The sequence below is a fragment of the Carettochelys insculpta genome, chromosome 5 (assembly GCF_033958435.1).
Source record: "Carettochelys insculpta isolate YL-2023 chromosome 5, ASM3395843v1, whole genome shotgun sequence".
Classification (NCBI taxonomy): domain Eukaryota; kingdom Metazoa; phylum Chordata; order Testudines; family Carettochelyidae; genus Carettochelys; species Carettochelys insculpta.
The window spans coordinates 21,711,701-21,739,412 of NC_134141.1; the positions used below are offsets into that span (position 1 = coordinate 21,711,701).

Below are 27,712 nucleotides of genomic sequence, written 5' to 3' on the forward strand. Positions count from 1 at the left end.
TTAAGTGAAATAAAAATAACAGTGCAGATTGAACCTCTCTTGGCTGGCACCCTTTGGGACCTGACCGGTGCCCGTTGAGATAATTTGCTGGATGACAGCAGGGCAATATTTTCTAACACATTACCAACACTTCCACTGTCTACTGGGCTCTTAGAAGACATTTAGGGGTAAATTACAGCTAAGTAACAGCACAGAACACTGAGAGCCAGGACTAGTGGCTTTAAACAAACTTTATGGGACCACAGGAAACTTGGCCATGCATGTGATAAATGGTCATCTGGTGTTTGCTGGATGAGAGAGATTAGAGAAGTTCAACCTGCAATAATTAATATAAAATTCAAGAATAAATTAATACACAAGATAGACTATCGAAAGCAAATAAAACAGTGTTATTTTATAGGACTCATTTGCTAACTGGTAAAAATAAAGTTTTGTTTGTTTTTAATTTCAGAAGTTGCCAGTGATTCCTTTTATACTGAGGGGAAAGAAAGAAATTTCATTGAGAACCCTAAACTGACAATTACAGAGAGGAAGGAAGCTCTGAGGACGCAGGTGAACAAAGACCAACCTGCGCTAGAGATGGATTACATCCTTGTTACTGCTGAAGAAAACAGATCTGGGAAGCAGGATATCCTTGAAACAAAGGAAAGTGATTTTGAATTTCAAGGAGCTCATGTGGCTGAACAAACAGAGTCTCATGAAGCCTTTTCAGCAGGCTCCTCGGATACCTTTCAGTCAATCTCCATAATAAATGAAAGTAAAGGCCAATCTTTTCTGAGTACTGAATGGGATTCTTTTCATTTAGCAGAGAAAAGTCCTTCTGTTTTGTCTCAAAGACTGGGTGATGAAAAGAGATCCCCTGAAAGCCCTGGGCAAGACCACAGCTGGACAGTGCTAGGCCAAAATGAAGTCAGTGATATATCACCTGAAGAAATTTTGAGCAGGTCAGAGACAATGGACTCAGGGTCTGGACATTCTGTCAAAGAATTCCAAACAGTTTTAGGCCAGAAATTGATCCATGATGCACACGTAGGAGTTCAGCTAGAAAAAAACCCTCAAAAATCATCTGAACAAAAGGAGTACTCTCCCTTAGACAGTCTGAAGAGGAAGGACAAGAATTCAGGCATCATAACAGATGCTCTTTTATTGCAGGTTGTTGGTGGTCATGGTAAATGGGAAGTGCATTCACAGCAGCATCCTGGAGATGGCATGGTAACTGAACAGGCAATGGAGGAGGAAACAGAGTTTCTCAGTGGTGAAAGCGAACTCAGCCAAAAATCAGGGTAAGGAAACGCCTATGCATGATTTCTGAGACTCGTCTAGAAAACTGTGGTGAGTGCTGTGTAAGTAGATGGGGTCATGCAAAGGTGAAAGCTCTCCAAAATAAGGCATTAGTTGTAAGTACAGCATTCGAGTGTTGCACTCCCTCTCCTTGTGTAACGCACAGAGCCCAGATTTGTCACAGAGTGACACAAATTTGTCACACCTCAGAGTGGGTCCATTTATAATTACTGAGGGCATTCTAGGAACCCCAGACATTACCCTTCCCTCTCAAGCATAATTCCAACCCCAGTCTAAGTCCCCCACCCATACTTGACAATCTGAAGCAGCTGTAGCATGGGGTAGGGGAAACAGGAGTAGGATCTGTGACTGCCAGCAGAGAACTGGCAGGGCAGACTCAAGCCTCACCTGATGGCAAGGTGCTGCAATAAAGAAGGGACTTGGAGTGAATGATTATTTCCATCATTGTGTTCAGGGGGAGGAGGGGCAGGAGGAGAAGATGAGGTTAGTCAGACACAATCTCTTCATATCTTCTGCCTTTCCGGTAGTAGAACAAAGGGCTGCCCTCCCCACAGGAAGTGAAAAAACAATCCTCCTTACATGCAGAGGAAAGAGTGTGGGGAGTTGAAAGCTCATGTGCGTGGTCCTATATTTCCTATTGCTTACCAGTATGGGGACTGAATCAGAGACAGGCTGCTTGATCCCATTGAGAGCACCCATTAGCCTGTTATTATTGGTCCACCTGCTTTAGGCTTCCTGAAAATTTGACTAACAAGCTGCAGAGTTGACAGTCAGCTCGTACTTAAGAAGCACTGCATGCGTTACTGCGGCAGCCCGTACACTGAGAATTGCACATACTGACAGCATATAACATACCAATCAACCACAATTTGCTGGCCAAAACCAAATCACATTTTAGTCGGATTCATGTTGAATGCCATGTTTTTATAGCCCTGTTGATTCCAGCTTGTTGTAGAGCCAAGGCTTTTATTTAGCAGTAACACTTTGAGTATGGTTTCCAGACCTGAAGAAGAGTTTGGTGCAATCTTGAGAGCTAGTCTGTCTTACCAACAGAAGTTGGTCTAATCAAAGGTGTTAACCTCACTTATCTGTCTAAGATCAATGTTGGAAGTTTTGGAACCTGAAAAGTTCTTTCACTGATTCTCCCCTTTCCCCAAATAGGTTAAAGAAACTCCCGCTTCTGTTCTGTTTCATTCCACGCATTTTTGCTCCGTTTTAAAACTTCTGTGGCATACTTCAGCTATTTTGTATTTTTATCTCAGGTGAACACTGGTTTCATTCCAAATGTAGGTCCTGATCCTGCAAACATTGCACTTCAGTGGTACTACTGACATACTGAAATTTAAGCACCTGCCTAAATGTTGACAAATTAGCGCCTTAGTTTTTTGAAGAACAAGCATTGCTTGTTGCCATACAAAACCTAAAGAAAGAAGACACTGTCGCGATCTCAAATTATTTATAGGCTATTTAGATGGACAGCTTAAGAATCTGTTAAGCATGATGGTAGCTTAATTGATCAAGGTCAGCATTTATTACCATAGAAAAGAAGCACATCTTCAGAGGGGGTTTGAAGGTAGAGCGGCTTGATGCTTATCAATTTCTGCACAGTACAAAGTGAAGCAATGGACACTCTGGTTCAGCGTTTTCCCTTGAGACTTTCATCCGAGATGGGCAAATGTGACAACAGATTAGAAGGGTTACTTAAGAAAGGTGTGGATTTGTTAGCCTCAGAAGCGCAAGTCAGCTGTCAGCTCTTTATTCTCCCACTAAAAGCATTTTTAATTAAAAGTGACCAGATGCTGGTCAAGTCTCCCAGTTGATTACATGGAGACAGCACCCCAAGCTTCTTGAATGCCACACCTGCCCCATCAGTGATAATGTCTTCATGCAAAAAGTGAGAATAAGTCTAACTGTTCATTTTGGCTGTGTCTACACGTGCCCCAAACTTCGAAATGGCCATGCAAATGGCCATTTCGAAGTTTACTAATGAAGCGCTGAAATGCATATTCAGCGCTTCATTAGCATGCGGGCGGCAGTGGCGCTTCGAAATTGATGAGCCTTGCCGCTGCGCGGCGCGTCCGGACGGGGCTCCTTTTCGAAAGGACGCCACCTTCTTCAAAGTCCCCTTATTCCCATGAGTGGGAATAAGGGGACTTCGAAGCAGGCGGGGCCCTTTCGAAAAGGAGCCCCGTCTGGACGCGCCGCGCAGCGGCAAGGCTCGTCAATTTCGAAGCGCCGCTGCTGCCCGCATGCTAATGAAGCGCTGAATATGCATTTCAGCGCTTCATTAGTAAACTTCGAAATGGCCATTTGCATGGCCATTTCGAAGTTTGGGGCACGTGTAGACACAGCCTTTAACTGTTGTTTTTATGTCACCGCAATGAATCTGAGAGGTTTTGACGATACAAACAATAACTAGCTAACTTTTTGGTGAGGTGCCTTAAAACATGGGGTGGCAGAAAGGTGGGCAGGGGGCACTGACTCTACTGGACAATAGAAAAATTTGTCCCTGTACTGAATTTTTCCAAGTTCTCAGCACCCTTGGGTACAACCCAATTTTCAGAAGAGCTCCATGCAGTTTAGTAACCAAGGTGGCAGGATTTCCAAAGGAAAGCAGCATGTTGGGTGCTGAGCTCATTCAAAAGGCTGGGCTGGTTGTGAGTTCTGAACATTTGAAAATTGGGTCTTCTGTTACAGCAACCAGTGGTAGCAAATGTGTAGGTGCTAACGGGAACATGGCTAAGGCTATTCAAAGGCACACAGTATGTTTAGTCTGCAGTCAAAGGCGGTGACTGTAGTGTGAGCCAATATATTTGAGCTGGCATTCATCTAGCTGGCTTAGGTGTGAAGCTCTGCTACAGTGTGGTTTATCCAAGCCCTGACTAACTAATACTCACAGTCTATATCTAGACTAGAGGGATTTGTCGACAAAACCTGCGGAGCATCCAGATTGCCAAGGGCATTCCCTCCACAGTAAGTCAATAGGATGTAGCACATTTGTTGACAGCTGTATCCCACTCACCACAAGGAAGAATGCCCCGACAAAAAGCCAGTCTGGATGTTCTGGGGGCCTTCTGTCTACAGAAGGGGCTTCTGGGACACCAGACAACCCTGTCAGCCTTGCTTCTGGGTGGCAGTTTGGTTGCTAGAATGAGCGGCTGGGCAGTCCAGCCACTCTCTGCTAACTCAGCGGATTGCTCTTTCGATCCGCCCTGCAGTCTGGCTGTGATCTGTGGACAGAAGTTTTGTCAGAATATATCTTGCGACAAAAGCTTCTGCTGACAAATCCATCTAGTCTAGGCATAGCCACAGAGCGATCCCATGCTGAACCTTCTGCTGACGTGGCTTCACATTCTGAAGTCTGAGCTAAGTGTATTAAAGTTAGCTCAGGTATGCCATCTCAAGCTGCAATCAGGCCTTGGGGTTACAGTCAAGACATACCCACACTGGTAACAATACCTGTACTCCATCTACAGCAGCTACTTGCACCTACACTGCTCCTACCTCTTGATACACTGGCTGTCTGTCATCATTTTTTTTTCTAGTATGGCCACACCCTGTTATATGGTCTCCTGTCCCCACCCCCATTGGCTTTACAGTGGCATAACCAAGTTTCTTTCACACAGTTGTGGCTGTTTGTGCTCTCTATGTTTGTGCTGGTGCCGAAAGAAGTGAAGAAAAGTGATCCAGTTAGGCAACTGCTGTATTAAAAATAAATATATTTGCCAAATGGAAAGGGACAAAGCTCATATGGGAACAATTATTAACAAGCTCCTATAGTCATTTTATTAAGCTTTTTGTATAAATCATTGAGCAAACAGCAACTTGGGAACTACTCTGATTTTTTGTGTGTAATTAGGGACTCTTTAATATGTATTTTGGTCATACATTAAAAAAGAAAAAATGTGTCTTTAATTTTCTTCAGTGTGAAATCCCTCTGCGGAATGCTCTTTTGTAGGAAATGGACTTTCTGTTTGCTGGATAAACCTTAACATGCACAGGAGCACAAATTTCTCAACCAAGTACTGGGGCTGTTAGTGTAAAAAAAAACAACCAACCTCCATGCACCTATGTGCAGGAGCATGAGTATTCTCTGTTCTTGTTTTGTTTTGTTTCTTTGTTTTTTGTTGTTTTTTTTTGCTGAAGTGGGGACTCGAGTTGGTAGGATGAGGGAAGAGAGAGGATGCCGTTTACATGACTATCTTCCCTCCTCCAGTAACTGTCTGACACTTCAGCTATGAGAATTGAATGCAGTCTGTTTGTAGGGAAGGAAATTCTGAATGTGAGACAACAAATAAATACAGGACATGAAAATGGAGGGATTGATAAAAACTTGAAATCCCTCATCCCTGAGTCAGTCACTGTCACTTTGTAATGGCAGATTAACAAATTCCTTGACAAAAGATGGTAGAGGGATTCAAGCAGGTTGTCATATAGTCTGTAGTGTGTAACTAGCCATGAAGGACCCCTCTTCTTGTGTTGTCTTTGAGAAACTCACATCAATTTCAGAAAAACAGCAGCAGAAAGGAGGGATAAAATTTAACAACGGGGCTTATTGACCTCATTCACAGAATCTTTTTAAAAATTATTTCTGGCACTGAAATATTTAAGAAAGACCATAAACCAATGTAAGAGCTGAACACTAGAAATAATAAACCCTGAGATTTATTTGGCCTCCTGTAAAATACAAAAAGATCTGATAGTATATTATTAATGTCACTGTCATTGAAAAGAAAATAGCTTTTTGTATGGCTTTTCATCTGTGAACAGCCAAGAATGATTAATTTAGACAGCAAAAATTCACGGCATACTGTACAAGTCTAGGATGTCCAGAATAATGTCTCTCGCTGATAGTACTGATGTGGTGCCAACAGTAAAATATCCTGTGTCTGAAGGGCATTTTTGTGGCACGGTAACTCATCTTACATAACTATATGAAACTGGATAGTGCCACAGTAATTAAAGAACAGGGGCACCAGAGATGTGGTATATGCTTACGTATAACCACTCTTTTCTGTGCATGTTTGAAGTAATATTTGTAAAATATGTCATTTTTAGAAAGTCTGCAAAATATTGTTGGAAGTATATTCCTGTCCCTATCTGTGTTGTGAGGTTAAGCGTTCCCCTCTTCTTCTCTGGGGGTAGTAGCACTCATTGGATGAGGAACTGTAGCCTGGAGGTGAATAAAAACTTGATTTTCCAGTTTGATGGCTAAATAGAAAAATTAAAAAACAAAAAGCCCCTGTTTGTTTGGATCTGAAACAAAAATATTTTGGATCAAAGGAAACATTTTCTTTGACCCTAACCATTTCCCCCTGGTTTTTATTTTATTATGTTTTCAGGTGTTTATTACCCTTAAAAATACTAAACACATCTAGCTAAATTGGAAAACAAAAATCAATTATTAATTTTTTTTAGCAAATTTACTCCTCAAAATAAAATAACAAATCTGAATTTGGGAAGAGGAAAAGAAGAGTAGAATAAGATGGGGAAAGGAACATCAAGACAGGGCTGTTTGAGGAGTCCGAATTGTTGAGAGCAGTAATCAAATCAGGCTAAAAGGGGAGCTGGGAAAAATAATTTTTTTTAGCTCCTTAGAAGTCTGAAAAGATATCATTTTGGGTCAAATTCTGCTTGTCCCAAAACGATATACTTTGTTTTGATCTTATTTTTTTTAATTTCATTTGGTTTTGATTTCATTTTTTAGTCTTTAAAAATAACTTGAAAAGTGAAAGGAAATTGCAAAATCTAATGTTATTTTGATTTGAAAAAGCAAAACTTTTCATGTTGAAAATATGGAAATAAAATATTTCAATTACGAGGGAAGTTTTGGCATGCTTTTCCCCAGAAATGAAAAGCTGGTGAAATTGTTACAAATTTGCCAAACATTTCAGTGACACTGGATATGTGTATTTCAGGGGGTGAAAAAATGTTTTTTATTCTCCAAAAGGGAGGCTTCATCTCCTTCTCTACCCCAACCCACAGTTTTCTCCAGGGGTAAGGATTCCAGGCCCTGCTTTCATTGGTAACTTGATTCATAGGGGAACTTTTTTTTTTTTTTTTGTCATAGAATTCTAGGGCTAGAAGGGACCTCAGGAGGTCATCTAGTCCAGCCCCCTGCCTAAAGCAGGATCAACCCCAACTAAATCATCCCAGCCATGACTATGTCAAGCCAGGACTTAAAAGTTCTAGGGATGGAGATTCTACACCTCTCTCAGTAATGCATTCCAGTGCTTCACCACCCTCCTGATGAAACAGTTTGTCCTAATATCCAATTTACACCTCTCCCTCTGTAACTTCAGACCACTGCTCCTTGTTCTGCCGTCTGTCACCAATGAGAACAGTCTCTCTCCATCCTCTTTAGAACCCCCTTTCAGGAAGTTGAAGGCTGCTATCAAATCACCCCTCAGTCTTCTCTTCTGCAAACTAAATACAGTAGTCCCTTGAGTTATGCGAGAGTTACATTCCCACACACTCTCGTATCATTCAAATTTTGCATAAATCGGTGAGGCGGCTTTTATCCTGGGGGAACACACATTCTTCAGCTCGGGAAGCAGCAGGAGCACCTGGAACTCCTTCTGAAAGATAAAGTTAAGCCTAGGATGCATTAGGGCTGCAGAGGGGTGCAGGGGGTGAACTGGAGCTGGGCTGGGGGGCGGAGTTTGAAGTGGGGCATGAGAGGTGAGCCACAGCTGCATGCGGGGGGTTTGAGCCAGCGCCACGGTGGGGGAGGGATTGAACAGGAGCCATGTGCAGGGGCAGGGGGTGTTGAACTGGGGCCGTGTGGGTTGAGCCAGGGCCCAGGGGAATGAGTTTTTGAGTTGCACTTAACTTGTATTTTGAGGGTTTACTGTAAGCCCAAATTGTTCTGCCTCTCCTCACAGGTCATGTGCTTCAGCCCCTTAATCATTGTTGTTGCCCTTCACTGAACCCGCTCCAATGCCTCCACATCCTTTCTATACTGGGGGTCCCAGAACCGGATGCAGTACTCCGGATGTGGCCTCGCCAGTGCTGATTAGAAGGGAATAATAACTTCTCTAGATCGGCGGGAAATGCTTCTCCTAATGCTCCCCAGTATGCCATTAGCTTTCTTGGCTACAAGGGCACACTGTTGACTCATATCCAGCCCCTCATCCACTGTAATACCCAGGTCCTTTTCGGTTGCACGGCTACTTAGCCATTCAGTCCCCAGCCTGTAACAATGGTTGGGGATTCTTCCATCCCACGTAGAGAACGCTGCACTTGTCCTTGTTGAACCTCATCAAATTACTTTTGACCCAATCCTCCAATTTGTCTAGGTCACTCTGGACCCTATGCCTACCCTCCAGTGTATCTACCTGACCCCCTATCTGTCCTCTCTTCTTCCTCCAACCTTCAGGAGCATCCCCCATTCACCATCTTCTCTCTTCAGAGAAACGGTCAGCTTGTTCTGCTTGGCTGTAAACAGTGCAAGAAATCTTGAGAGAGGGAGAGAGCTTGTGTTTATATTAGCCAAAAACAGAGGTTGTGGAATACTGAGGAGGAAAAACAACTAGTCCTGTCACACCTTAAAGCCTAACAAATTTATTTTTTAGCTAATGAGCTTTGGTGAGTAAGAATGGGTCTTACACATGAAAGGTCTTTACCCTTACCAGTCTTTAAGATACTACAGAACTGCTTGTCTTTTGTGAAGCTAGAGACTGATACACCTGCCCCTCTGAGGAGGAAAAAAATTGTGACTCATGAATTCACGAATAAGAGGGTTTTGAGTCAATGCTGCTCTTTGGAGCCTGTTAGTGTGGATCAGTTCAAGAAGCTTTGAAGATGGGCTACATTACTTATTCAAATGCTCATATATAGTGTCAAAGCCCTTAATGACTTCTTAGGTCACCTGTTTTAAAGTTCAAATACCAAAATCCAACATTAAGGTGAAACACCCAAAGAAGGGAACAGTAAAACCCGGTGACTTCAGGGTTTTATCTCAGATGTTTTTCTTCAGGCTGCTCTAACATGAACCCAAACCAGGGTGGACGAGAAAATGAGGGAGCTCAGCGGATCCCTTGGTGAGCCATGTCTTTTGTGTGAGCACAGTCTGGGCCCAGCAGAGAATCTGGCTCAATTATGTTTATTAAGCGAAAAAATATTTGTTTAAAGTGTGTTGTAATCTTAAACATCTGCGTTCTTCAGTATTCTGTGTGGTAGTCCTCTGCCTCTGTGCTGCTTCATAGGTCAGCCTCTCCTGAGGGAGATTTCAAAGCCATCATCTTTCAAGCTGAGGACACGTAAACAGGACTTTATTCTGTTCTACCATGATTGTTCCTTAAAACTGGTCAGTGAGCAAGCTAGGCACTTGGAGGAGTGGGTATATTGCTTCACTCTTGCCAGGAGTCCCAGTGAGGTCAGTGGGGGTTGGCCCAGGAAATCTAATTGCTGTATTGGAGACTTAAGCTTTTATGATACTTTTAATTTCATTGAGTATGTGAGTATCAGGTTAATGATGGCACAAATTATATGCAATGTAGCAATAGCCATGTTCATCCCAGGATATTAGAGAGTGTGGGTGAGGTAATCCCAGGGCAGGTCTACACTAGATCTGAAAGTCCATCTTAGATATGCAGTTCCAGCTATGACATTTGCATAGCAATAATTGACGTATCCAAGGTCGATTTATCAGGCTGTCCACACAGAGGGAGGTTGATAGGAGAAGGTCTCCCATTGACCTTCCTTACTCCTCATGAGAATGAGAAGTACCAGGGTCGACTGTTGAGCTCTATTGGTTTGATTTAGTGCATCCCTACTAGGCATGATAAATTGAACCCCAGAAGATCTTCCGGAAAATATTGATGTACCCTCAGAGTACCTTTCACATACAGGAAGGAGGACTCTATGTGGCTTGAAAGCATGTCTCTCCTACTAACAATAATAAAAGTTAGGACCTTACCTACCCTGTCTGTGTCATTGCACAAGCTAAATTTGATATATTTCTTTTTACTATGGACATGTTTTTCCTAAGAGCCCAACATAACCTGAGATTAAAATTTCAGACAACTTGGAAGTCTCCTGGGAAAATAAAGAACCCCACCAACTCCTTCCATCCCTACCACAATGGAAAGGAGACTTTATTTTCAGAACTGGTACACTGGCTGCAGCACCACTAATCACATTTCAGCAACATTCTGTTTGAGAGGAAGTACTGTTGTATATCTCTTTAAATGCTCAGTGCTTGCAGTCTGGGGCTTGATTCTGCAAACACCCCTGTCATACTCATAATCTGGCCCAAAGGGGAGATTCGCAAGCCAGATGATGCTAATACACCCTCTAGGTTGCTGACGTTCAGTGTCCCCTCTGTTTCCAAGATTGGGAGGGAAGAATACAGAAAAGCCCACCACACGTCCTTTTTTTCTCCTTCTCTGTAAAGCTCCCTGCCCCCAGTGGGGCTGTCACAGAAGCAGGCCGGCTATGCTCCAGGGGAACAATTCCCTTTCCTGAAGGTGTAGGTCCCTCCAACCACAATGTCCTCAGAGGAGAGCATGGAGCATTTAGTAAAGCTCCAGAGATTTGGTGTATTGTACAAACCCTGCTCCATACGAGGGTTTTAATAATATTTACATTTTCATAACTGAACCCTTAAACTGAAACAAGTCATGTCAAGCATGAAGGAATATGTGTGTATTGTATCACCTCAAGAGGCAAACAAAAATGCGGGCTGGGATGAGGTGTATCCGTGTGAACTTCTGTCTCATGTCTCACTGCAAGCTTTTGCTCAGGCTCTGCAATGAAACAGCAGGCAGCTTTTCACCACTGAGAGCAGACTCTCCATATAAAAGTTTGAGACTATGGTGACAGAGGTCCATGGAAACATTAAAAATATTTTCCACAGATAAAGCACCAGTCAGCTCTGTCTCTCTCTCTCCCTCATTCACCCTACTAGAGTGGCTGAGCTTTCTGGTACATACAGCAGGCTATCCGAAGGCAGGTGATCATCCTTATTTAGAAGTACCACTAGTCATGTGACCAGAAAATGGTGGAGGATCTGTATTCCTAGTAAACTGCTACCGAAAGAGGGATGCTGAAGTCCAGCAATACGGCATCTGTGTTACTTTCCCTCTAAAAAAAATACCTCCTCAAGTCTTTAGAAGGTAAGCATCTCTCTGCATTATAAGAATGATATGCAAAGTGCTTTTCTGGTTAATGGTTTTGGTTCTATTGTTGCAATTCATTCAGATTAAAAAGAAGGGTCGAGTGGAATGTTTGTCAGCAGGATTAAAAGCATACAGTGTCTCATTACTGAAAATCAGGCAGCTGTGTTTTAATTATGTTGCAACTCTTTATAAGGGGAGCTTATGTCTAACTGATGGACTTGTTTTGTCAGGGAGCTGACTCGGTCTTTATAATTAAGGGACAAAACTTCACGGTACAGTCAATCACCTCACACCTCTGCTTGTTTTCAGTTCATTTGCATAGCTTTCAGGGCATGGTGGGGAAAAAAGAAAACTGAGGTATTGTCATGTGTTTAAATGATTGCTTAACTATTGGAATAGCTATAATCTGAGACAGCCCTAACCGTGCAGTACTTGACAATTGTATTGTTTTCGGTCTTTTGATATTAACTGGAGCGTATGACATTCCTCCTTCCCCCTTTGTGAAAGCTGCTTTGTACAGACATTATTTTCAATCTTTTTTTAGTTTTAGGAGTTTACTGGTTTCATTAGCTCATTTGTATTTTCTGTCTGTGAAGACAATGAAAATTATTCTTGTGGAGGAATTTTTGTAAACACTTCATCTCGTCAAGAGAAATGACGGCAGTGCAGAACTTATGGAATATATGTAGAATATGCAAATATGAAGTACTTAAAACACTGTGGAGAGGAAAGGTTTTATGTTGGTAGGTGTAGTTACTAAGTACCATTTTGAGTAAGTGACAGGCTACAGTTTGGACTCATTTATATCTCCTAGGAAGCAGAGCTGTACTAGGGGAGGAAGAGGAAGTACACAGCTGCAGTAGCAGTGCCAGAAGGCATTGTGTCTTTTTTACTCATGCTGTCTCCTGGAAGAGCACACTGGGCTGTGAAAAGGACCATACCTTGAACCAGGGCAGTCATCCAGTCACATGGGGTGAGGAGTTCCTCCCTCCCCCTGCCCAGACAAATCCTTCTGGGGCCAGTAATGTTCCCCATAGAACTAGCTACCTTCATTCATTTCTTCACCTGATGCTCTCTTGCTTAGCCATCCAGAGGAGATTTTCTCCCTGCATGCGTACACTGAGGACAAAAGATCCTTTGCATTCTCTCTATGGCTGGTTTGGCCCTCATTGAGGCCTGGTCTACACTAGGGATCAAAGTCAATCCCAGATGTGCATTTCTAGCCACAGGAGTAGCATAGCTAGAATCGACATATCAGGATTGACTTTGTTCCCTGGTATAGACTGGGACTTTTTGGGCTCACACAGCAGTGTGGAGTGCCAGGGTCGACGTCTGAGTCCAGAGAGATTGACTTTGCTGCCTCTTCACTGACGTGGCAAAATCAATCACCAGAAAGTCAAACACAGGGCGTTGAACCCCCTGTAAGTATAGACATACCCTTAGTGCTGAGTGTATCAGAGAAGAGCTGGAGAACATCCACATAGTTACATCCATTTACAGTATTAGCCAGTGGTTATTGTTAGTCTGTCAGTTAGGTTCAGAGATGAACCTAATAAAAGGAGTTCATTGTAGTTTTACAGCATGCCCTTAACATGTAGCTCTGACAGCAGATACAAACGGGAAAAAGATGACAAATAAGTACTGGAAAAAGCAATTACAGTGCAAAACCTTTGCTATATTGGCATTCTGTTGTCCATGCAGCCATTCTGGTAAGGAAGTGTCACTGTTTAAATCAAATCCCTATGTTCAAATAAATGTGTAAAGTAAACAAACAAACAAACAAACAAAAAGCCCCCAAACCAATCAGATGTGGGACATACATGGTAAAGAATGCAATTCTGTGAGCACAAGTAAATGTTATTTATATCATGATAGCACCCAAAATTGGGCCCCATTGCACTAGATGGCGTGCAAAAATATACATGGTCATGCAGTATGATGCAAAAATAAGACAAGGAAAGCAGAGGAGAATGAAACTGACAATAGTAATGTCATATGGCTGAACCAACTATTCTCCCTTTTGAGTATTGAAAAATGATAGCTGTTAATGGACTGTATGACTTAGCACATTAATTGATTAAAATATTGTTATGCAAATTGCATGCTGGAAAAGGTTGATAATTCTGAAGATTCAGATCTTTTATCTATGAGGCAAATACAGATTGTTCAGCAAAAGAGCAAGCTATTTCATCTCATCAGTACTGGGCTGGCTCTCTCAGAGGATAAAAGGTAGTCTGCTGCAGCAGGAAAATATAGGCAGTAAATATAGGGATATGGTCTTCGCATGAGTGATTGCAAGCTAGTAAGGATCAAACATTTGCTGATTTACCTAAAGCAACAGGGCCTATGGCCTGCCCTGCATCAAAGAGCACCAAACTTTGACATACAAAGACGAACTTGTGATGAAACAGTAAATTTTAGTCTCCAGGTCTGTTCTAGGCCATGCCTCCATCCTTTTTGCCCAAAATTATGTTGGTGCTTTTTCTGAGGAGGAAACTTTCCCAATAGAATGTGGATTTACACCTTCAAATCTTATTTCACATTGTACAGAAAGAACTATTGCACGTGCTAATGCCTTTCTTATAGTTCTGATATGGAACAGATTGCACCCAAATAACTAGAGGCAAAAGGCACATTTACTATTCAGTAATAAATTCCCAAGTATTTGTTCCCCATGGAAGAGGAAGTTACTTCTTAGCATTAGACATTTTAGTGCTCTTAGTTCTGAAATATAAAGAACAAATATTGCATTGAGACACTTCCTTCAAAAAAAGTCAGAGTCCTTATCAACTCCCCATGTGGTGAATGCTACATTGTCCTTTCTGGAGGATCTCGTGAGGTAAGGTACTTAAAGAAATAATAATGAGATGGCAATGAAATGTCATTTCCAGAAATACAACTCCTGGAGGGCAAGCTTCTCAATAGATAGAGGAAAAAATATTTGAGAGAACTCTGGGGCACAATCAGTGAATGTTATGTGCACACACATTAGCACAGATTGCACAAGTGGTTGTGCACAGAATACATGCACACAGTGCAGCTCCTCAACAAGCTGCTGTGGAAGTCATTGTGAGGTTCACAGTAAAACACATGGCTGTATATACATGATATTGTACTGGCTATGCCTTTGTACTGCAATGCCTTTGATGGCAGCAGAGTTGCACCCTCTCACACCAGGCCTGACCTTGACTGTTTGGTTCTTTGATCTCACAGCTATGTTTTACCTTCCACACTCTCTATCTAATGCCCTGCTCATCACGAATGCTCTTTCTGGGGCCATTCTGCCTTGTGCCCTTGCTGAATAATTGTATCAGTAACTCACCATACTTGGCTCAAGGGTGTCTCCTGTAGGGAGGACAGTCATTTATGAGCCCCTTGTCTAATCTACAACATCCATAATTCAGCATGATTTAGTTAGCTGGATGACCATTTATCATAGGTGTGGCCAAGTTTCCTGTGGTTATTTAGCTGTAATTTACCCATAAGTATCCTCTAAGAGCTCAGTAAGCATGGAAGTGTTGGTAATGCTGCTAGACATTATTGACCTCCAGTGCTCCAGCAAATTCTCTCTCTGGCACTGATCATGTCCAGAGGGTGCCAGATTAGAGAGGTTCAACCTGCACTTGAAAGGTGTTATGTCCCATCTTAGTCTTCTCCAGAGCCGTCCCTGGGTGGCAGGGTGGGGTGTGTGTGTGCAGGGGTGCTATGGCTGTCCATAGGGGGGTGAGGGACCTGAGGTAGCAGCCCAGTTCCCGGGCCCAGGGCAACCATCTCAGGCCTCACTCTGCCTCTACCCAACCCCACCCCTTCCTGAAGACCTACTCCTCTTCTGCCTGCACCCACCCCTGCTCTGCCCCTTGCCCCCTCTCCCTGATCAACATGCGCCTGTGGTTATGTGAGGCCTGGTACAGGTCAGCAGCAGGGTTCCCCACACCACTCTCTGCATTCACTGCAGTGGCAGGATCCAGAGTGACCCAGCAGCTTGCTCCTCTCCACCTCGCCACCCTCTGCTGGCCTGCTCTGCTTGGCTTCTCAGTGGCAGCAAGAAGTGGGGAGCCCTGGGCTGGGATGCTCTGCTTCCTGCAGTCTTGGTGAAGCTGAGTGCAGCCAGCTGGGAGATGGCAGGGCAGCCCAGTGGAGCAAGCTGCTGGGCCACTCCAGCTCCCAACATCATGATGAGTGGGGCGAGGGAACCCCTGCTGCTGCCACCCCACGCCAGGCCCCCCATAATCCCTGGTTCCTCCTGTGCATAGGACAGTTGAGGTGACTGCTATGGGGCTCCCCAAAGCGTGGACCTGGGGTGGGTATCCTGAACAGTCCTATGGACAGGACAGCTCTGGTTTCCCCTTTGCCAGACTCAACAGATTCTGTGCCTGTGAGGCTATGCACATCCTGATCTGGTCACAGTCATTGCGAGCACTGCTGAGGGCCCTCCAGTGTGGGGCTGGGGCATGGTTTAACCATTCTTATCTTTGGTGAGGGTAGGTCCCACGGCCGTGGAAACACGTGCCTACAGAAGTGTATTTTGAGCTGAGTTTGAATAAAACATCCTTGGATCAGTTCTCACACCCCGAGCCCTCTCTCGGCGTCTCTTTGGCTGCATTCCAACTGCTTTTTCTTTCAGTCTCCATGGTCTCCTGCGCCTCTCCTTCCCTAGTTCCAATTCAGCTGTTAGTAGCACAGCATTCCCTGACACACTGGCTTGGACGCTTTCCCAGTATCCCTACCTGACTGCTTTCACGGTTTGTCTGGCCTTCAGCCCCTTGCTGCTCCCAGGACCCCATTATTTACCACAGCAGACTTCTTAGGGCAGTTAAGTGGTGACTCTCTGTTCATCCTGCCCCCACTCACACATATTTCCAGACCTGGCCACTTCCCGTTCTTCAGAGCCTCCTCACTTGAAGACCTACCTCCCACCTCCAGAGTAAATAGGCTGTAGGAATAGGCTTCTTGGTGCCAGCTTTACTCCCCAGCTAGCTCTCATTTATCTTGGGTCAGACCTCCAGTCTGGCCTGCCCCTCTTTGTTCCTACCTGCATCTTACGAAGACTTGTTGGAGAATTCTCACGAAGCCAAGCACATCGGAAGTCATTGTGTAGAGCACAACATACATAGGTGGAAAGGTGATTAAGGGTTTTTTAGCAATGAATAAATTCCAATATTTGTGATACAGATTTTTTCTACCTTAATTTTATTAACTCCCCAAAAGTAAACTTAATAACCATGTGGACATATGCAGTAGTATATGATTAAAAAACACTGTACCTATTTCTTAATTTGCAGAGCTTAATTAGAAATAAGCAGCTTATACTACTCACTTCCATATAAGATGATTATACCACAGGATCTGTTACTCCACTGTGGGTAAAACTAATGGCTTCTTCTTCCTAATCTCAGATGTCCTGATATAGAGACTCTCTCGGCTGTTCATTTATTTATTTTATTTATTTATTTATATTCCGCTATCAGCGAGCTAGGGAACTACTTAAAAACCCCCTTGAACTATGACGTCCTTTCTGCATTGAATCCAAGCTGTGCAAAAATGTCACTTTGATTTGTTGAATACTGTAGTGTACTTCAGGGATTTTTAGTTTACCAACTTAAGTATCCCTTCCTGTTACCTCTTTTAAAAACAAGCTGTAGAAATTTCCTGCTTACGGTTTTGTTGTACAGAAATGTTGTACTTAGGAACTGATTATAGGAAGTTATTTTGAAGACATACTTAGGAACTGGTTATAGGAAGTCATTTTGAAGATAGTCATATCAATATATTTTTCTCTCTCTCAGTGAAAGAGTGTGGGTTAATGGGCCGCACTTACAATTTATATATTTGGCTGAGAAGTTCTCGACTTTTTTGTTTTTTGACCGTGAGAGAGCACTTATGGCCTAATATGCTATCATCCTCCCTTCCTAATTGTGTATAAGAATATTGTAGTTCCCTAATCGTGTTTCATGTTACCTTATTTCCTGAACTGCCTGTCTTTTTGTTGCTGGATATTGTCTATATAGCATTTTTCTGGCTGAGACTGCAAATCCTTTCCACTTGTCCTAGTCAGATGAGCAGCTTCAAAAGGCAAAGGCACACACATGGAATTAATGTGCTTTCCTACAAGTTCTTGAAACTTAATATGTCACTTGAAATAACCCATCTCATGTGTAACACAGTTCACATCAGTAACCAGAATAATCATCTCATTTTCAAAATGCACAATCAATTTTTAATCTTGTCTGCTGTAATTTTGAAAAAGTAGCCTAAGAATGGTAGGTGAGCCTAGAATATTGATATTTACAGTACCATTATTCATGAGAAATATTGATAGAGAAAGGCCCTGGCATTCAAGTTATCTTTCCATATAGAGGAAGAAGTACATTCAGAAGTTACAGGATATAACAGTACAAACACATACATACATAGCAATTGTTTGTAATAAAAAGGAAGTAGAAAGGCCCTTTATTTTTGTAATAAGAAGCAAAACTGCCAACTAAAAATATATATGTCTGACAAGGGTGTGATCTGCAATAAAGATGGGTTCTACAGTCATGTTACCTGTGTGCTAAAGGGAGGGTTAAAGTGTCCCCAAAGTTGGAAAGGGACACATGACACCTCCCTTGAAATTAGTAGGATTTACCCCATGTGTGCTATCTGAGGGGATATTTTAGCTTTAAAATGAAAAAGCTGTCTTATTTTGTAGCTTAGAATTGTCAGTGGCAGAAACATATCATTAGCGAAAAAGCAAACATACTTTGGTGTTCATTCCTGATGTAATTCCAGTAATGCCTGTTGTATTAATCGGGCACATTCAAACAATTTTATCTGGCCCTGAGAAGGCACACAAGAAGGGGAAGAAGGCAGTCCCACCCGTGCCTATTGTCCAGGCACAATGTGAATGAGCAGTTCAGGCACTGCTTAGGGTAGCACAAATAATAGGAAGGTAAGAGGTAGAGCTGAGGGCTGATCTCACATGGTACTGAGCTCTCTGACCATGATCCAGCAATGCACTTACAGACATAAGGCACCTCAAGCATGAAAATAGTTTAACTGAAGTCAAGAACATGTGTAAGTGCTTCATGGATTGGTGTTAAAGGGGCAGTTGTACCAGGGGCCATTGAAAAGGGCCTGCTCAGGCTCGCTGATGGGGGGCAAAGGAGACAATTGACCCAGGGCTTGGCATTTCAAAGGGACCCAGAGTTCCATTCAGTGGCACTGGAGCTCCAGGCCCCTTTAAATAGTTGTGGCAGTGCTGTGGCCTGAGTGGCGCTCAGGGTGGAATTCTCTAGGCCCCACCCCTTCCAAGGCACAGAGTTGGGTCCCTCCTCCCACTTTGCCCCATGGCCTGCAGCATCTGTCGGTTTGCCCCTGGCCACTGCAGCTGATACTGCAGTAGGGGCAGTGGCCAGAGCCCCAAGCCCTTTAAATTGCCACTGGAATACCTTGATGAATGTTCCATGCTGCTCTAAGGGTTGTGGGAAGGAGGGCCATGACCCAGGCCGTGTGAAGGGCTGGCTGCCCCCACCCTGTCCCGTCTGGAAGCACAGAGCTGCTCCTCATCCACATACACACTTTTCTGGGGCCCGTGGGTCTGTCAGCTCCCCCTGGTTAGTGTGCTCAGCAGCCTAGAGAACTGAGCTCTCAGCAGGGAAAGAAGGGAGGGAAGAAAGAACAGATTATATGTGGAAGGGGAAAGAGGACACACATCAAGGAGAAAGAGATTGCTATAAAGAAGAAACATAGCGATGTTTTTAAAAGGGAGGAAGAAATGTTGCACTGTGATATCCAGTACTACATTTTACTGCTTCTCCTTCCCTGATTTGTGTGTGACTTGTATTCTACCTGAAATTGGGATAAGTAGTAAGAGAAAATAAAGTGTTCTTTCTTTTTTTTTTCTTTTTGGTCTGATTCTTAATCCATCAAACAGGGGCGTTAGAAGGATGCCCTCAAGTCCCCTAGTACTATTTTTATATCTGTTGAGTATGTCATAATGTATCAATTCTCCGTCCAAAAAGCTCCATCTTTTGTTGTGAAGTAGTCAGACAATAGGCACTAACCAAACCTGTTTATTCAAAGACTGTGGTTGTCTGTGAAACCTGAGAGGCTTCTTTGTTTTAATGGACCTAATTTTCCAGTTTTCTTTGAACCACATTCTCTTTCTACTTTGTGTTGCTGGTCTTACCATTATCATTTTTCAGCACAAACACGGATTAGTAGCCTTGTTATGTGATTATGCCCATACCACTCTTTGCATTTACCTTTTTTTGACCGCTTTATAAAAGCCTTAGACATAGTGAATTGTTGAGTGAAAAATTTAAATAAATATATAGGCACATAAGAGGGAAAAATCTGAAAGACCGGTGAAAAAAAATTAGAAAATCTCTGTGTGCTGGTTCTTGCCCTTGGGCCTTCTCCAACTAGCTCTGGGCACAGATAATGGGAGACTCAAAGGTCCAGACTGCAAATGAATTGTGACAGATGGCAATGGAAGGGCCGAATTCAAAGAAGATCTAATTGTCACTTGCTAACCTTGCCCAAGTACACAGGCTGTAGACAGGTGCAAATTTGGGTTGATCATCAGGCTGACTTGTTGAGCAGATGGGCAGTTGAATGCTCAGGCATAAAAAGAAATAAGTTCTCCACAGCTAGAATCTGCAGACATTTTGGGGGGTTGAGGAGCACTCGTCAGCTCCTGAATCCTATCAACTTCACATGCACAGAGCCCAACCCAGTGAGGGGCACAACCCACGCGGGTTATGACATACCAGCATTGGGGGCAGATATTTGCAGATGCTTATTGCCAAAATCATCATTAAAACGCTAGTTCTGAAAGGGGAGACACCCACCCAGAATAAGGAATACCCTCCATCACTGAGGGGCTGTTGGAGACTTCATGGAGGTAAAGTTAGAGGGGGGAGAAGTAAAGAGTATCTAGAGATTGTTTCATGGGATGAGTGGCTGACTAAGCCACAAAAAAGAAAGGAAAAAAGAGTTCACCTGCACATCAACTTTCCTCATCACCATCCCCTTGCATACAAATCTGTTTTTTGGCTCTGAACTGTGTTTAGGAAATACACATTTTTGGGCTTACTTTTGTTCAAGTCTACAGGCCTGTTATATCAAAGCTAATGTCCCGTAACCTGATTCCTAATGCAGCTGATCCTTGAATGACTGGTCTGTGTACCACACAAAAGAAGTAATTTAGGGCGCAAAGAGTTTAATTTATTTTGACCTCAGTTTCAAGAGAAAACATCTTTTTGTCAATCCAATAAATTGTATGTGATTAGAATGGAAGCCGCTACTGCAGTTGAGTATTACTTCAACAAGGAGCATTCATAGGAGAGAAAAAAATCAATCTCTCACTTCTTAATATTGTGGTGAACATCATCTTGTGTGCTGGGGACTTCTTTGAGCATGGACATATTGGGTTTCTAATGTATTCTTCCATCTGTTGGCAAAGGAGTGGAAAGGGTTTGCCGCCTGTAGAATGGGGTTTCTGCATTACCAGAGGATTCTAGAGTCATAAAACCATAGGGTTGGAAGAGATCTCAGGAGGTCACCAAGTCCAACCTGCTACTCAAAGCAGGACTAATCCCAACTAAATCATCCCAGCCAGGGCTTTGACAAGCCAGGACATAGAAATCTCCAGGGATGGAGATACTACCACCTCTGTAGGGAACCTATTCTGCTGACATTTGTGGAGGCCCAGGGCCTGTATGTGGGCCTTCATCTGAGCTGCAACCTCCAGAACTCCCCTCACAGCACAGAGGAGGAAGCCAAGTCATTAATGCAGAGAATGTCATGTGGCAGATCACAGTCTACAGCCAACAGGTGCCTGGGGGAACGGGAACATTTTGGGCATTGGAGGAACCCCTTTCTGTTCCCCATGTAAGTTCCCAGAGAGCACGGTCCTACAGGCTGCATAGGCAGCTGCAGCTCATCGGGGCAGCCAGCATCAGGCTGGAGTGGAAGCACCTGGAACTAATTAAGTCTCTCAGGTTCTTCTAAAAAAGGCTCTCCCAAGGCAGCAGGAGAGCAAGAGCAAGGTTGGAGGTGGAGACCGGACCAGACCAGACCAGACCACACCACAAGCACAAGCACAAACACAAGCAGTGCAGTACCGGGGAAAGGTCTCAGAAGGTGGTGGTGGGGTGAAAAAGCCCAGGGAGAGAAAGCTGTCATGGAGCAGGGGCAAAAAGCTTCCATGGCTCCCTCCCTGGCTAGGGTCCCTGGGCTTGAGTCCAGGGCAGTGGGTGGGACTGGACTCTCCCCTTCCCCCTTGGAAGGGCTGACAGACTGGGGTAGAGCCAGAACGGGTTGAGGCAGGAGGAGAAGGGAACCTCCTCCACCCCAAATTTGGACTGGCCTATGATGAACCCTTGCCTCTGGGAAGCCCCAGGGAAACGCAAGGGGTCTCCCTGAATCTGAGGCCCACAAGGAGCTGCCCAGAAATGCAGGACCCTTTAGCAATGGTCGAGCGGTTTGTCACAGTCAGCATTACCTTGCTACAAAAATCCTGTGAAATTTGGAGTGGTAACGCTGCAGCAAGTTAATTATGCCCATTTTTGCACTGCTGAGGAAGAAATGTACAATACAGTATAGAGGCAGTGCCCCACCCTATCTACCTGTCCACAGGGTTTTGCCTTTTCTAGCTGTGAAGGGAGGAAATGATTTGTGTGTAATCAAGGCAGGTTCCCATCTCTTTTCTAAAATGTGTGCCTGCCTACTGATTCCTGAGTAAATAAACATTAGCCATGTCTCTGTTTTAAAAGAAAACTTTATTTTTACTGCTCATCTTAGAGCTCTCGTATTCAGCGTGGCCTGGCTGCTCTGTAAATCTAGAGCATGTATCAAGGCTATAAAAATATTATCACGTCAGGACATATTTTTTCTCAAGTGCTTGCACATTGCTTATTTTTTTGAAAAGGGAAATTGACACTGAAATATATAGGCATAATCTCAGCAAAAACTGCTTAGATATTTACATTCAGCTTTGCTTTCAGGCCATAATATATGCCCTGCTTTGTTGAAGTGCAGGAGATGATCTTATGTCAACAAGGCTGTTTTTAATAATGTTTTAAATTATTTCTAAGTACCTGCAGTGTCGCATATCTGTCAAACCTCCATCTGGAGGAGGATCCCCTCTTGCTTCCACAGCTGTCCCACAACAAATATCCTATGTTGAATATTTTGCATATTAATTACCTAATATTGCTGTTACACCAAACTGAGCTTAGAGATCCTTGGCCTAATTCTGTTCTCGGTAACCTAAATATAATTTCTGTTGAAATCAGAGGACTAATTCAACTTGTGAGTACAGGGGGATATGGTTTGTAAGAATAGCTGCCCTGTAAAGGAGATTCAGTTCAGAAGTGGTATGCACAGCTTTAACAACCTGTTAATAACAAATTGTGAACTCAGTTTAATTTGTTTCAGAAAATCACTCTTTTAGATATTATTTGTGTATCGATTGCACCTACGAGGCCCATTGGAGATGACCATCCTGGGGTGGAAGGTGGGGGATAATGTATGTTTGGAAATTAAGTAATTCCCTTTCTTAGTGCTCAAGTTATTCCACTTTGGATAGGAAATTCATTGTGCAGTAAGTCTAGTGAAGTGATGACAAAGCTCATGCCATATATACAATGTAAAGCCTTTGGTCCTCAACTGAAATCCCAGACTCCATATAGCCACAGAGCAGTTATAGACTCCTCAGATGAAAACTTGCCCACCCAGCTCTGGTCTGTACGGAGTCTAGCTATGCCAATGTTGTATGAGGCTAGAGAATAAGATGCATGCTCTGATATTCCTTCGTGGTGTAGGTTTGCCGAGCTCATTGAAAGAAGCTGGGCGACACTCTGCCAGAGGAAAGCCAATCTTATGGTAAAAGACTTCCACTGGAATCAGAAGTTTGAAACTCAAATCCTTACTATGCCAGAGTCTTCCTCTGACTTTGTGCAAGTCACTTAATGCCTGATCTAAAGACCATTGAAATCAGAGGGAATTTTTCCCACTGACTTCACCTGAGCTTTGGATCAGTCCTTTAAACATTCTGTGCCTCAGTTCCCCATCTGTGAACTGGGTTTAATAGTTCTCTTTTCTCACCCTTTGTCTGACTTGCCTATTTTGATTGTAAGCTGCCCCGGGGAGGGCCCATCTCTTACTGTGTGATCGCATAATGTTTTACACTATGGGGCTCATGTTGGGTAGGGCCTCAGTGTACTACCATAGTTCAATATGTACATAATAAATAACCAAACAAGACCAGCCTCTGATACTGCTCTCAGCCAGACATAATTTTTTTAATAGCAAAGTAGATAGAACTAGGTCCACTGATGGTGGTGGTGTGGGAGAAGCACGGCTAAGAGGGCATTTGCCCTGGAGCCCAGCATTGCAAAGGGGACTGGAGCTCTAGCCGCCGTCACTGCTACTTTGGTTTAAAAAAAAAAATTAAAAAAATCTGTTTTGGAACTTTAATTGCTACTGTAAAAATATGGCCTGAAGCTACACATTTGCATATCTACTATAATTAAATTTACGTGAATACTGTGCATTTGGTGTGTCCTTGCCTTCTGTAATCACTCACGTTCTGTGTTGTAATTAATGACAAAATTATGGGTGTTCAAGGAAAGCAGGCTCTGGTTTGCTGTAGGTATTAGAAACTCCCTCTTACTTTAACATCTCTGATCTTCCATTTTTTTCCTCTCAATAATTAATTAATAGCTATTTTCAACATTCCAGTTGGATGTTTATAGAAAGATAGGGTTGTCTATGCTCAATAATTTTGTTGTTTTATTTTGGACTTTTTCCAGTTCACAGACTCTCTTTTCCACAAATTTATGTCTGTTTTAAAATAATTCAACAAAATTTTTATGTAAAGATATTGTACTCTGGGTTTCCCATGAGCTGTACAAGGATTGCTTTGCTTAATAAGTATTCGTAATTTGCCATTGAGATGTTAGGAATGGACACATAGGCCATGCTCATTCTGATTGATTTAGTGTCACTTTCAGAATCAGATTTTTGGTACAAATACTGGTACAAAACTGAAATTCAATTTTGTCGAATATTCTGTCATATTCTTTTCAAATTTGTGGTTTCTGTGACTATTCCCACTAGCAAACTTATTTATAAAATTTTGTAGAAAGTTAACACCAAAGAGGAATGAATACAGCTGAAGTGATTAATTTGAAAAAATTCAACATTTGCATTTTTTCTGTTTGCCATACACTATCTGTATTAATTTTAAATACAATTATTAGTACAGTTTCCTAGCATTTTCCTAACCTGATAGGAAAGTTAAAATATTTGGTAGGAGTTTTTACAACATAGAAAATCTGTCACAAATTTTAGGATATTATTTTTGTGCTTCTGAATTTTCAGTCTTCCATTACAGAATAAGCTATATTCTCATATACACTCAACTTTCTGTAAAGGTGTGAAATGATAGGCTTTCATGCAAAATAGCCCTAAAATATGAATAAAATCAAAATCATGTAATATCCTTTTAACCTTAATGTTGATACACAGCAAATCTGATTGTCTGTCTATGACATGTAATAAGCGTGGTGTGGCTTAAGATAGCTACAATTTTCTGCATCATAAAACCACTCTGTCAGCTTGCTAGAAACCCAGAAACCACACTTAATTTGCATAAAATTGAAACAACTGCAGTTTATTGAAACAAGGTCATACAATGCTACATCCTTATCCAAACTAAAATGCATGATTGTGTGGTGGGGTTTGGAGTCCCCATGAGCCACGTCTCCATATTAACAAGGCAGAGCTACCTAGACATGTTTCATCAGTCCACTTTTTGGTCACCGCTCTTTGACTGTAGCTCATTGATGGGCAACCAAGTCTAGCGAGTGGGCCACTTGTTTGTCTCAGTGGGCTCCAAGATTAGAATCTAGTGGTGGGCAACCTGCAGCCCATTGGCATTCCACCTGTGGCCCGTGCACGCCCTCTCTGCCCTGTTCCAACATTCTTCTCAGGTGCTGGGGCACTGGAGCCCCACGCCTACTGATTCATGGCTGTTCAAGATCTGAGAGGGAGAAGGAGGAGCAGGGGTGGAGAATGAAACCACTGATTCATGTTGCTCTAAAAGTACGAGGTGGGAGGTGTAGGTAAGTGCGGGGCTCAAGCCTGTGAGAGGTGCTGCGGAAGAGGGCAGAGACGGGGTGCACAAGCTCCAGGTGGAACCCCAGTGGTCCACAAGTTGCCCCACTCTGCTGTAGCCAGTTTGCAAATGAAATATTAAATGTCAACACTTGACGAGGAAAGATGCGGCTCCAAATTGAATCAAATTATCCTTTGAACTTTGTTATCTTGCATATATAAGATGCCAAGTTAAGATGTTCCTTTGTTTTTTGGTTTCCTCAGGTTGGTACCAGAGGATGTGGGAATGGAAACCCCCTTTGAGGAGGATGTACTAAGTCCCAATGCTACAGATACCAGGCCTGGTAAGAGAAGCATTTATTCATTCATTCTATTATTTTGGATTTTCATGACATTTAATTATTCAGTGAGAAGGATGTTTCTGTGCTGGGAAGGCATCCATTTCAGTGTTAGAAAAAAAGCGTTAAGTTTGCTTTATTTAGTTAATGCTGTACTTCACTTGACAAATGATAATAATTAAGCAGTGTGCCACATATCTTTTCTTTTGCCCTGGTGTCATCTGTCTGTTAATGCATTTAGTTTGTGCGATAATTAACTAGTCTGCCTTAAGTATGCTAAATTTGACTTCAGTCTAAATGGGGCAAATAAGTTTATATATTAAAATACATTTATGCAAAGAAAACAGCTTAAAATGTTGCTCAAAATGCAGTAGAAGGAAAGAAACTGTGCCCAGCTTGTATTTTCATTAACTGAGAATATGTTAGCTTACACCCAACTCTGAGGAACCCAATTGTGTTGCACGTCTATAACTACCAATGCACAGAATTGGACATTGAATCATGGACTAGAAGGGACCTCAAGAGGTCATCTAGTACAGTCTCCTGCACTCGTGGCAGGACCAAGCAGTATCTAGACCATCTCTGATATGGGTTTGTCTGACCTGCTCTTAAAATTCTCCAACCATCCTGACAGTTCTGAAGTTTTTCCTAATGTCCAGTCTAAACCTCCTCTGTTGCAATTTAAACCCATTGCTTTTCATCCTATCCTCAGAGGTGAAGGAGAAGAATTTTTCTCTGTCCTCCTTGTAACAACATTTTCGATACTGGAAACTGGTTATCACATCCAAGTTTCCCTCTAATTTTTTTCCATCCATGTGGGGAATAAATTTTATTATGTGCACTGAGGCATGTGCGGATGTGCACCATCAGTAGAAACTTATGCTGCCAGCTCTGGGGGCTGTGTACACTCTGCTAATCATCTGCATGGCATTTGAATCAATCCTAGGTGGTCGCCAAGCACTCAGCTTACAAGGAACACCGATTGTGTCCCCTCTCAGTCTTCTCGTTTTCCAGACTAAACTAACTCAGTTTTTCCATCTTGCTTCATAGATCATGTTTTCTAGACCATTAATAGTTTTTGTTCATCTTCTCTGGTCTTCCTTCAATTTGTCACACTTTTCCTGAAACATGGCACCCAGAACTGGACACAATACTCTAGTTGAGGCCTAATCAGCACAAAGTAGAGTGAAAGAATTGTTCTTGTGTCGTGCTTACAACACTCCTGTGAATACATCCCAGAATGATGTTTCCTTTTCTTGCGACAGTGTCTCGCTGTTTACTCACATATAACTTCTGATCCAGTTTGACCCTTAGAGCACTTTATGCAGTACTCCTTCCTAGAGAGTTACTTTCCATTGTTCCATCTTTAATGGAGTACTTTGCATTTGTTTTTATTGATATTTCATCCTATTTACTTCAAATCATTTCTCCAGTTCATTTTGAATATCCAGATCATTTTGAATTTTAATCCTATTCTTCAAAGCATTTGCAACCTCTCCCAGCTTAGTTTCATCCACACACCTTATAAGTGTGCTCTATATGCCATTATCTAAACCACTGATGAAGATATTGAAGATAACGAGACCCAGAACTGATCCCGCTGGAACCCCACTGGTTATGCCCTTCCAGCATGACTGTCAACTACTGATAACTACTCCCTGGGAACTGTTTTCCAGACAGTTTTGCGCGCATCTTACAGCAGCTCCATCTTAAGTTGCGTTTCCCTAGTTTGTTTCTGAGAAAGTCACGTAAGACTGTCAAAAGCTATACTAAAGTCAAGATATTCCAACACCTGTTCTGCCCTATCCATAAGGCTTGTTTCACCATCAAAGAAAGCTATCAGCC

At 42.7% G+C, this 27,712-nt stretch overlaps 1 protein-coding gene across 1 annotated transcript in view; it reads left to right on the forward strand.

Annotated features, from left to right (window-relative positions):
* PRUNE2 (prune homolog 2 with BCH domain) overlaps nt 1-27,712 on the forward strand; it is a 207,672-nt gene that overhangs the window by 138,589 nt on the left and 41,371 nt on the right. The window contains exons 9-10 of the mRNA XM_074994743.1: nt 452-1,283; nt 25,794-25,873. Of these exons, the coding sequence (XP_074850844.1) occupies nt 452-1,283; nt 25,794-25,873 (912 nt within the window). The remainder of the gene's footprint in view (nt 1-451; nt 1,284-25,793; nt 25,874-27,712) is intronic.